Source organism: Leuresthes tenuis, unplaced genomic scaffold, assembly GCF_036924035.1.
Source record: "Leuresthes tenuis unplaced genomic scaffold, fLeuTen1.0.hap1 SCAF_3, whole genome shotgun sequence".
NCBI classification, from domain to species: Eukaryota; Metazoa; Chordata; class Actinopteri; order Atheriniformes; family Atherinopsidae; genus Leuresthes; species Leuresthes tenuis.
The window spans coordinates 11,388,106-11,400,801 of record NW_027325357.1 but is presented as its reverse complement, the minus strand read 5'-3'; the positions used below and the strand labels follow the sequence as shown (position 1 = coordinate 11,400,801).

The 12,696-nt window shown below is 40.1% G+C and overlaps 1 protein-coding gene across 1 annotated transcript; it reads left to right on the top strand.

Moving 5' to 3' along the window:
• The first annotated feature begins 54 nt into the window (after positions 1-54).
• On the top strand, positions 55-9,975 carry wnt2ba (wingless-type MMTV integration site family, member 2Ba). Its single transcript, XM_072381785.1, has 5 exons — positions 55-619; positions 4,249-4,469; positions 5,250-5,527; positions 7,395-7,659; positions 9,431-9,975. Exons 1-5 carry the CDS (start codon positions 474-476, stop codon positions 9,658-9,660), a joined length of 1,140 nt encoding a protein of 379 aa, XP_072237886.1. The 5' UTR covers positions 55-473; the 3' UTR covers positions 9,661-9,975.
• The last annotated feature ends 2,721 nt before the right edge of the window (positions 9,976-12,696 follow it).

Here is a 12,696-nt window from a genome sequence, read left to right as displayed (position 1 = left end):
AGTGGGCAGCAGACAGCTGACGCACCAAAGTGGAGCGCTTTCGGTGCGCATCTTCATTCTCGGCTCTAGGAGGAAAGGTGAGGACACTATCTGTCCCATCCTTGGATTATTCTACTTCAGGACTTCTTTCTAACTTTAGCGTCTCATATCGGGTTCGTGGCTGACAAACAGGTTTTTAGAGTTTTTAACGTAACTTAAAGCTGGAGCGCAACAGCTGAGCAGAAGGTGAATTTATACAAGATTGTGTGACATCAGCGACCGCGGACTTCTAAAGACCAAGTGCAAATGAAGATTACTGTGGATGTACTGACTCACATTTTGTATTACTTCATAACAGCAGATAACTGATGGAGTTTGAGAGCACTTTCGCTCCTTGTGAAGTGTCTTTTGTTACCCGATGATGGACGGCGGACAGTCGCCGAGGACTTCCTCACCTGAATGTGCACATTTGGCCAACACATGAGAGTAAGAACATGATTTGTCTGATGAAAACTCGGGGATTAACAAACAGCAGCAGAGATATGGGGGTGAGAAATGGGACAAAAAAACATCAACACTCCAAACCCATTTTCATCCTGCTCCTGCTCCTTTTCACGCCCAGAGTGGATTCATCGTGGTGGTAAGTGAACTTTTTTTTCATCTTAATTTGAATTGAAAATCCAGAATTTGTTAAGTACCTCTAGAATAAGAAAGTCGAGTCTAAGCTAGATACAGCTGCTGTAAAAATTCAGGAGGCATACATAGGAAACAAGCCAACTTTTAACACTTACATATTTCTTTTCATGTACTTAAACGTGCCACCTAATGTTTATGACACTTTATTTTCACATATTGTTTTTTTTTTTGTTACATGTATAAAGACAATACATCTGAATAACGTCTGCTGGCTCATTTCTCAAGTTTTCCCAGCCCACCTCTGCACTTTGCCAACATTCACTAACCTACCTGCATTACTTTCATCTTCTTTCCATCTGTGTGGGAATTTTCTGGATGTGTGTTTATGTTTTTTTTTTTTTTTTTTAAACATCAATGCAAACCGAGATGCTCTGCACAGCAGGTTTCTTATGATTAATGGTGTCGAGGGGAATCTCCCCTATTCATCTATCTTGCCTGGAGTAAGTGGCAGGTGCAGGCGTTGGTGCGTGAATAAATGCCCCCTTGATGATTTCTCTTGAGGTTTTAAAAACACCCAAAGGGAAAAAGAAAAGAAACATACAAGAGAGTTAGCTCCCCCCTTCAGTCCCTCTCACCTGAAGTATATGCTCTCATATTCAGTCACACAAAAATGTGTAATTGATCCGTTCCCCTTAACCTAAGCAAAGTGAAGCAACTCTTTATTTTGTTCATCTATATCTACTTTTTTTACCCCATGACAGCTCCGTGCATCATTTGTAAATGGTGTTGTGAATAATAATTTCCCAGGGGAGCTACAAGCACACATCATCCTATTTGCTCTCCTGCACAAAAATAATACTGATGGGGAATTTTAGAGTAAAAGGTGAAAGACAAAGAAGGTCTGGAAGCCTTGTGTCTAGATGATCAAGATCCCCGTCTGGGTCTATTCTTAACCACTGTGATAATTTAGAGGAGCGCCGTGTGCCTCGCTGCACAGGATCCACTTCACTCTCGATGTGTGTGTCCTTTTGGAGACAGTTGGAGGTCTTTTGGCACTGCTGGTATGTACGACACACAATAAACACAGGTAGTGCCTCTGTTCTGCTTTACTGCTCAGGCAGATATGTCAAAATAAGAACAGGGAAGAGACAGCCATAACAGGAGTGGAAACTGCCTGCTAGGTCTGCTTCTGTCTCGGTGGCCAGGCGACACAAATGTGGCCGCGATTAGGGACTATAACGATATCCGGATGGAGAGTGGAGCGTGCAGGCTTAAAGAGGGAAGGAGAAGATCATATGGCTGATCCGAGCACCCACTTGTACTGTAGGTGACTGTCCTCATCCCCGTTTGATAAGAGGCCCCCCAGCTTCACAATGCTACCAGCATGTGATCCACCCTTTTAAGAGTTGTTACAAAGTTAGGGATTATGTCTGGAAAAAAAGGAAGGGAAAGCTTTTCACTGAACGTGAGGAATTTAATAATCTCTTCTACATCCTGAGTTGTTCAGTTTTTCGTAGACAATAGAATGTGAAGAATAGCACCCATAGAGGGACTTTAACTAAATAAAAAAGCCGTTTTTTTGGTTAAAAGTAAAGGGTTAAAAAAGTGTTTTTGTCAGTGAAACAGTACTGATACCCCCATGCCTGTAAGCTAAATATGAAAGTAGAGCTAGCAACTAGATAACTTGGACGCACTTGCACTGTTGAAACATTTAGTCTATTGGTAGATGGGGTTACATGAACATATGGCAATGGATAATATTTATCTGGTGTATTCCACTTACGTCTCATTAACTTTGTGAATTTTTGCAGTACATTTTGTATTTTGCTTGGCAAAAAAAGAGGAAAAAATGTTGGGCCATGTAAGCACTGAAAAGCCATCGATTCTTCATGGTTTAACAGGCAAAAACGTCTTCTGAAACTAAATTATTTCTGTTTTTTTTTTGTTGCTTTGTTCTTTTTTAAAAAGGATCTTTTATGCAAAAACGGTTTTGAAAAAGGTTGTTTTTAATGCATTTTTTATACAATTTGTGCTCATTCAAAGATAGTGTGAAAAGGGCTGAAAAGCTTTAAAACTGTTCTGTTGTTCCTTATAAATCACAATAATTTTTTCCCTGGCATTAAAGGGAAAATTAATGATTAGTTTTGGCCATCAAGCAAATTATTATTTTCAACACTGGTATCGGTATCAGTTTGTCTCGTTTGTCTCTGTGTAGCCTTGTGATGGACTGACAACCTGACCAGGGTGCACCCTGCCTCTCGCCCAATGACAGCTCAGATAGGCTCTTGTTGGGCGTCACCAAAATAAATGCAGAAGTTGTGTCAATCTATTCAAATACATTGACTTTTTTCAGTGCCAGAGACACCAGAGGTCACAGCAAAACATATTAAAGAATATTTGGTTTGAGTTTGAGGTCTTATTGTGGCAAAAGAAGTGCAATATCAGCAAAAGTTACTGACGTTATGTCCTGTCAATATATCGCATTGTAAGTTCAAAACACAACTGGAACTGCAGTTAACAGGATGCAGCAAGGTCTAAAAATGTTGGGTCTGACAGAATATTATCCATTACCCAGTCCAAAGGTTTAGGTTTCACAAGAAACACGAGAAGGCTTTTCCCCTTTTCCATTCCTAAACAAACAAAGAAAACTCACCTCCACACAGTGCCATTTAAAAAAAGTTATGTCCAGATATTTTTGTCCACACAGAAATGCAAAACACAAAGAGAACAACACAAGTTCCACATCAACAGCTAACTGCAGATACACCTAATACTTGCCTTAATGTATAACTTTTAAGGACACTACTTTGGCGTTCTCCTTAAGATGTTTTCTCCCCTTGCCTGTCTAATTGTTCAGTGTGCACTGATAAGTGATCTCATCAATGTTGTTTTCCCCTCAATGTGAAGGCAAAGCAGCTCAATACAACCACTTTACGGGATGGTCCTACAGTGGATTATGTAGCAGTCAATTTAATCCTGATGCCTCCATTCTTCAATACAATCGCAGAGTTTTGTACTGTTATGTGCAAATATGTCAAAAGTTTTGTTAACAAGGTTAAAGGTTTTCCTGAGGCCATGTCAACAAAGGGGAATTCTGTGCTTATTCTGATGTCTGACCAAGGAATAACAGCACGTAATCTGACGCGGCGAGCAAAACATCCCCGCAAAACTGCATTTGCATGTGGAGGACAGCTGCAAACGCATACAAAATGTTCCTGTGGACAGGGTCTTAGTTTGACTAACACACTTGTAAGTCCTTTGAAGCTGCATCAGATTTCAGATGGACAAATTAAACCACTCGGACAGGTCTAATTATTCAAGCATATGGAGAAAATCTTTGGGCACATTATCCACTTTCTGGCAAGTGTTGTACTCCATTACAGTTTTTGCACTTACTATGGCTAAAAAGTATGCTTCTTTCTCGGCTGTTATCTCCACTGTGGAGTTTTAAAACGAGATATAGAGAAAAAATTATATTTGAAAAAGAGGGTGGTATCGATCCTCCGGGTTTGGCATTGGAGTTCAGTGTTTTTGAAGTCTGGAGGTGGATGACTTTGTGGCAATAACTGATAACATCACCGTGCCCATTAAACTCACTCATTCACTCTGTGTTTATCGGATGTGCGTCTGCAGGTACATCGGAGCGCTGGGTGCTCGAGTGATATGTGACAACATTCCTGGTCTGGTGAACAAGCAGCGGCAGCTCTGTCAGCGGCACCCGGACCTCATGCAGTCCATCAGCGAGGGAGCCAAAGAGTGGATCAAAGAGTGCCAGCACCAGTTTAGACACCACCGCTGGAACTGCAGCACGCTGGACCGGGACCACACTGTGTTTGGCAGGGTGATGCTGCGAAGTGAGTTTGGACGGCTGGGATTTCTATGTGTGTGGGTTGTGACAGCGGTTGTTTATGTCAGTGACACTTGAGTTAATCATCCTCATGAATGTCTCCTGTGTTACAAGGCAAGCAAATAATTAATAGGGGTCTTCTTAAACCAACTTAATGCTGATATACAAACAAAAAGAGAAAGTGTTGTGCGTTATTCTACATTCTCTGGAATGAAGGAAGATTGGAAACATGGATGTTCTCTGAAAACAAGTAGCAGATTGAGAGATCCACACTGGCGATGTCTAAACAGTAACAGAAGATGTAAATATTTGGGTAGATGTTTCTGGCAGCCAGACAAAGCTACACTCCCTGACATATCGTCTGTGTTCTGCAGTGAGCAGGAATGGGAACAGGAGGAGGGTGGAACAGCCAGACCAAATAACCCCCCCAAAATTTCTTCTCGTCTAAAATTAAAACACTGTTCAGAGACTGAGAAATCTGCCATCTGTAAAAAATGTAAAAAAAGGTGAAAAAAAAACATTGATTTGACTGTGTTGTTATAGCTGAAATGCTGCAAACTCCACCTGAAACATCCACTGTGAATGGACTGAGTATGGTTTTCCTGCTGTGTAGAATATATTGAAGAAAGACTGTTTTATGCAACATAGTGAACTTGAGTACAAGAATAACACTTCAAATCTTGGGGAAAAAAAAAAAGAAAGAAAAGTTATGTTGTTACGAAATTTTACAAACCCATTCCAAATAAAACAAAGGTGTTGGCTTAACTTCTTGTTCTTGTCCACACAGGCAGCCGTGAGGCAGCATTTGTGTATGCCATCTCTTCAGCTGGAGTGGTCTACGCCATAACCAGGGCCTGCAGTCAGGGGGAGCTTAAAATCTGCAACTGCGACGGTCACAAACGTGGGCAGGCAAATGACGACAAGGGCAATTTCGACTGGGGTGGCTGCAGTGACGACATCAACTATGGCATAAAGTTTGCCAAGGCCTTTGTAGACGCTCGAGAGAGGATGGTGAAAGACGCTCGAGCGCTAATGAACCTGCACAACAACCGATGTGGTCGGATGGTGAGCGGCAACAGTTTTAATATTAACAATTGAGCTTTAATGCCACTGTTTTGGAGCCAAGAGACAGTTTCTTGAGGCTGGAGTTAATGTGCATCGTGGTCCACACAAAAGAGTTTAAGTGAAAATTTGTCACAACTTGCAATTATGGAATTTAAAGCTATGATCTTTATTCATGTAAAATATACCTCCTTTTACTGAATACACACCAACTAATAATTACTCATTTCCCATAAAATTCTGTCTAAAGTAGGATTCATTGATAAGACTGTAGATTTTGGTAAAAACAGATCTGTCAGTGCAGATGGATTTATGAACCATCCCTCCTATATCAACAGGAGATATAGTGTGCCCTAAATTTCTATATTTCAACAAGTTCACATAATTTTCTAACGATTTAATGAAACGTCTGTGATATACTTTGGTCAGAATAAACAAGGACACAAGTGCAACAGGGGGTGGAATAAGCCACTCGACTACACTTGGTAATGATTCTTTGTTAGGCACAATCTCATAGAGAGTCATTTGATGAACTGGGCGAGGGTAGGAAAAACCACAGATAAGAAAGGAGAAGAAATGCCATGATCAGGTTGTAATTCCTCCATTGTGTCTTGGCTCCAGGGTTTCACTGCTGATCTGTACTTCTTTGTTTTGCTAAAGTTTTTAGAGGCCAACATTAACAAGTATTATTTACATGTGGAAAGTATTCCCAATGTTTACTACGCTATTGCACTATTAAAGCTGCTTTAAATAACAACCGAGAGCTAAGACTTTCCTAATTCCAACAAGGAAAGGACAATTAAAGACAAGACCAACAGGATGTTGGGATACAAAACATTAACCAAAGTACTGATAGAGCCTTACTCGCTCATTTTCTTTAAGCAAACTACACAACTGTTTTTGGGGATTCGCTGTTCATCCCGAAGCAAAAAAGCAAGAGCAAATGAGATTCGGCTTCCCTCTTTCAGGTTCCAGTGAATGCAGCAGGATTTTTAAGGTTTTGGGTGGAGATAATGATGTGGAGTCTGGATAATGTGACCTCACAGCACCCTGAAAAACTGAATGGCTCACTGAATGATCTATTTTCAGACCTACGTGGCCCCAGAAAAATTCAATTCAATTGCGTTATGTCAGAGTTTTTGAGTCGGTAGTCCCTTCAAATGCCCAAATATCTGCTTCTTTTTTCTTTTTTAAACTTTCAAAAAGTTATTTACTTACTTTAGAGTACTTGACAGGGATGATAATTTGAAAATATTTCCTTCACTGTTATTTTGCCATGTTAACAATCAATCTTTTGATTCATTCTAAAAACAAATAAAATTCAATGAATGCTAATCAAACTGATTTTAAACAGATAAAATTAACACCAAATGATCTAACTCTAAATAAAAGACAGAGAAACAAAGACTAAACAATCTAAAATTGCCATTATTAATTGACTGCATTAAATACAGCAAATTATGTACAGTATTCCACATTTAATAACCATTAAACAGTCGGTTATCTGAGTAGTTAGCAATTTAAATGGACTTTCACATAAATACAGTAAATCTGACTAACTTTCCAAGATAAATGACTTTTTCATCATATAGATTGTTATTAATAGCGTCATAAAGATAGCATAGTGAATGATGCACTGTCTAATGTATTTGTAGAGAACAAAGGAAAATATCCTTCAGGGTTTTTTAAGGAGGATAGACACTGTTGGGTTGTCTGAAAAAAAAAATCTATAAAGAGAGATAAAGTAAAATCTAATCAGAGTGAAGAACGTTTAGCTAACAACCCCTAACAGCAGGGCTGATCACACCTACATCACACCATAGGCAAAATCATAGGCTTAACACCCTGTCACCTCTGACCTCTGCTCCAGGCAGTGAAGCGCTTTATGAAGCCGGAGTGCAAGTGTCACGGGGTCAGTGGTTCCTGTTCTCTGAGAACCTGTTGGCTGGCTATGTCTGACTTCAGGCGAACTGGAGACTATCTCCGCAAGAAGTACAACACAGCAGTCGAGGTGACAATGAACCAGGACGGGACTGGCTTTATGGTGGCTGACAAGGACTTCAGGGGAAGCACCAAGAATGATTTAGTCTATGTCGAGAGCTCCCCAGATTACTGTCTCATGGACCGTGCAGCAGGTGAGTGAATGAATGACAAATTTTGTTTTTCTTAGAGAAGTAAAACAGGGAGATTAAAGACACTCTTGTAACTGAGCTCAGTGCTGTTTCGATTTATGATCGTTTTAAAATGGTTTGTCACTCATAAAAAGCTGTTGGTACTTAGTCATGATGTTATTTTTGATTTTCTTAAACATGAACAGTTTGTCAGTGCACAGATTGTACTGTCATTTGAAACCTATTGTTTGTCTTCTTTAGTTCTTCCTTTTTTTGCTTATGTAAACATGGGAAACCCACTCCACTCCCCCTCGATACATTGGTACGATATGAACAGTTATAGAGTTAAAAAACAAAACTCTGCAATGATCTCAAAATGACTCAGGTACATAAATCACCTATCATTTTTATATAAAACATGAAGCTTTAAATGTTTGATAATTAAAAGGTATGATATTCAATATTGTTCTGGATCCAAAGTTTCCATAAAGGATCATCATAAAAATGATAAACAGATGGTAAACCCTATGTTAGTTTTACATCTATGAGAATCAGTCCACTGAAGGCTTGCATTCCTTCACGGCTTTAAAGTTCAATAATTTGACCTTTAACATCTCCTTTAATTCCTAATGTTTGCTTTGCCTTGTTAGGCTCTGTCTCTGTCTTCCAATCCAGCCCCTTCAGCAGAGCATGAAGGAGCTCACTGTTAATAGGTTAGGCAAGATAGCATGTGCAAGAGACATGACGGTACTAACTTAACGGATTCCTTTGCTCCTCCCTGCAGTTAGCTTGGTTGCACTTTGACAACTGCGGGGTAATGAAGGTGTGTTCACTCAAAGGACAGGCTGTTTTTCCTTGTTAAAAGGTGATCTTAAAGGCAGCCCATGACTTTCCTCCACACTAATCCCCATTGTATAGGAATTCACTGCCTAAGGATACATGCAGGCTCTTTTTTCAAATCCTTCCTTTGGTCAGTATTAAGCTCCACTCCCTGAGCCCGGGGGAGGGGGGGCTTTTCTCTTTACCTCAGGGATGCACTGTCATTAGACCTGGCATCTGATCTTAGGCTTAGATTTTACACCTGAGTACATGTACACAATTGTGTTTGGGTCTGAGAATATTCAGTCGGGAAGCTGAATAGAGAGGAGTGTGGGAAAAGTGATACTTTGCTTTGGAAAACACAGCTTCAGTTTTCAGTGTAAACATCTCCACTGCCGCTGGTCACCTGCCAGCATTAGCTGTTGGACATCTATGTTAGAAGTGGAGTCTTCCAAAATGTAATTAGGTTTAGACGATTGTGGTTTTGGCCAACAAAAGGAATTATACAGTCTGTGCAACAGTATATCGAGACCTTACAAGTTACACTTTTTTTTTCCCCTTCAAATTTCAAGGGTGTACTCATTTCCAGTATTTCCAGCAGTAGGAGGCAACGAAAAAACGTCTGATAGAGTAGAAAAAATGTCACGACAGATGATGTTTTCACTGCTGAATGTTGACACTCGGACCACAAACGCATTGTTACGGGCCGCGTTTGTGCAGATCTTTTAACTACCGCTGATGATGTGAGAGACGGGATTTAAGATATGAGTAACGGGCAAGACAGCATATTTCTTAGCAGAAAAAGCATCAACAGTTTCCTTCATCTTGAGTTACTGATGGTGAGCACATTTTCATTTGACCTGTAGCTAGCATCTGTAGCGTCACTCTACAGGAATCTCTTGGGAAGAGCCACACGGAGGTCAAGACTTTTCTCTGCATTTAATCTTCTCTGATCATAATGTTCTCCTTTTTACAGGCTCGTTGGGTACAGCTGGCAGAGTGTGCAAAAAATCCTCAAGAGGCACGGACGGCTGCGAGGTCATGTGCTGCGGACGAGGCTACGACACCATGCGCGTCAAGCGTGTCACCAAGTGTGAGTGCAAGTTCAAGTGGTGCTGCGCTGTGGAGTGCAAAGACTGTGAGGAAGTTGTGGACGTTCACACCTGCAAGCCTCACAAGCGACCCGATTGGCTGGACATAACCTAAGAGGGAAACCGGGCCGAACGCTGGCTCAACTGACTCATTAACCTCTGCTCTGATGACTTCCTTTAAGTGGGTTTCAGTGGGATCTTGTGACTGTTATACCTCTGGCTTTTGATGCTTTGACACTTCTCGAAGCGAAGACTTCACAAATCGGAATTGGAAGTTGCTAATCGAGAAACTGAGTCCAGTTACAGACGGTGTGACACTTAAAAAAGGAGTTTTAAGAGCTATTTGTTAAGCATTTATGACACAGACTTTATATCTTTGATATAAATGTTTGAATATATCATATGATGGCGTAAATGTGCGCTTGGTTGAGGCAGATATCTGCCAGGCTGTGAGCATAAGGAATGAGAGAGTTGACTGTAATAACAGTAATATTTAGACTAAAGCAAGACTGTAAGATAAACACTGACATTCTATCATTTTAAATGACAGTAAGTCATCGAATGGTCCCGAAACAATCCACTTAAATTACAATAGACAATTTCTGCTAAAAAAAAAAAAGTGCATATGTCAAATCTAAAAAAAAAAAGAATGCTGGATTTTGTCGTTTATTGCAACAAAAAGGACAGCCGAAGAGAAAAAAGTGAACCTTATGAGTCTTGGACTGCAGTTTGAAAGATTTTTGTACAGTATGCTGCATATTTGACTGTAACAGGTCCAACACATTCAGGTTGTGTTGCATCATGGAAAACTTTCTCCCATCTACCTCTGGTCATTTCTGTTTGCTTCCATTTTTGCTGAAAGCTTTAAGCATCTGCTGAAAGCCCTGCAGACAGACAACAGCACTGCACTGGAAAAAAAAAAGAAAAAAAGAAAAGGAACAGCTGTTGAGTGTTGTTGAATTCTTTGATGTGAATGAATCTCAAAAAGAAACCCAAAAGTTTTGCTGAAAAACACAATGCAACGTTATCCAACGAGGTTCAAAAGCCAGCTAAATATAAGAAAAATAAACAATCTATCTGAAGTATCAAGGAATTATTACATATTCTGATGATGCGAGTTCTGTCAGGACCTGTTGTCAGTTTCAGACTTATCTGATTGGCACCAATTCAACATTTTAAATGCAGCTTTTCTTATTGTTTGTGCTCATTACAAACACTTCCAAGGCAAGTTTATTCTCTCATCAAACTGTGACAGACCACATTTATAATAAAAGCTTATGCAATTGTGCTCTCAGTTCTTTGTGCACCGCCTCTGGCTGGTTTGTGAGAAGTGAAGTATTTCATGAGACGTGGCCAAGATGTTGCAAAAAAAAAAAAAAAAAAGCAGTGAAGTAGCCACGGAACTTGAATGGAGGTTTCTAACATCTGGTTATGCAGCCGGACACTGTGTTAGGTCTTTGGAGACATAGACCTCAGAAGGGTTTATGGATCTAAATGAATATGACAACAAGCTGCGAGCATCGAGAGGCGAGGAATTGTTTTAGGTCCACGTAATGAGGGGAGAGCCAAAGTAAAATGCTTTGAACGAGGCCTTAAGATACAGGAAGTCAAAAGTTAATTGCAAGCAAAACAGCCAGTTTTGAATGTCAATTCAGCTTTATTTTTCCTTCAGATTACAAAGGTTGAACCCCTGATTTCTGTCCATTTTATAGCTAAATTACATCGGAAAGAACAACCAAAAATTGATTTTTCGAAGGAATTATCTTAGATTTCTGTCTGCAAAATGGGATTTTATCTGACAGTGATATCATTCAGCCATATTTTGACATTTAAGTTCAGCTAATAGTCTGTCAGGGATTGGTGGAACAGTGTCCTGGTGTTCATGGCGGTGTATGAAGGCATTTTCACCTTGGAAATGCAGGTCCAGAAATATCTTACCGACTCTATATTAAACCTTGTTGATCCACCCTCTGTCACTCTTATTAGAGGTCCTCAGTTCTCTTCAAGCTTATATGGCCTCCTACGCTTTAACTGTGCTTCAGCTATGGCATGGAGAGGATAAAAATAATGCAGTTGGCCAGGTTAGTGTTTTAAAGTTCAGTCAGTTCAATGTCAGATAATTCTATAGTATATTTTCCAGTAATGTAACAGGGCTAACAGATGGTCGACTTGGTTAGCAAGGGCAAATTAACCACAAAATATCTCAGATTCAAATAAAACGTTACCTAAGACATCTTGAGAACATGTATGTTTCTTAACAATGTATAATTTTCAACGGGGAACCAGCCAACCTATTCACACGGAGGGTAGACAGTGCTAAGACTTTTAGGACATTTATATTTGTCATAGTATCTATGGTGCTTTGTCCTCCACTGTGTGTGATCCAATTTAAGTCTGTAAAAATAACAGGAGTGGCATCGCAGGCATTCTCTACCATCATAGTGATATCAAGATGGCATCCCAATTTAACAACATTTCAGAGCTAAAACGGTCCCTGGGGACAGTGTGGTCCACATGGCTGCTTCACTTTCAAAGACACCAGAAGAGAGAAATGTTGTCATCCTGTAATTTGTCAACAATGATTCAGTCCTGTGTCATTTTAACACCAGACATGTTGACTTTTCTCGATGGCAGATGGGCAATTTCTGCTCTCTAGACCAGAATTTGAATCAAAAATGTATGGTATTCCAGTAGTTCTACCATTTATGTTGAAGGCCGAGGTGGCCCTCATGACTCCATCAGGAGCAATTAAGGGTTTCTATGTGGGCATGGCATTGGACTTAAGCTGCTACAGTGGTGCAACAAGGAAAAAAAAAAGAAGGAAAATTACTCTTTCCAACTACAAATCCTCGCATTTTAGACTAACTGACCCCATTTTCAACAGTGAAATAAGGATTTTAGGGCTTGGTGCCTTTCTCAAAGACGCCTGAGAAGGGCACACAGCTTTTGCTGTATGGATGTTTAATGATCAGATGCAAAATAATCCTTAAATTCATTCAGCCAGCTCACATGCATTGGATTTCTTATATGAATGCAGAGCCTGTGCAGAGCTATTATTTGGCATTTCCCCTTACTCCCCTTAGCCAATATCAGCACAATAGTGACTGGGACGGAATCATACCCCCTTAAAAAACCCCTGTTTCTACATTTA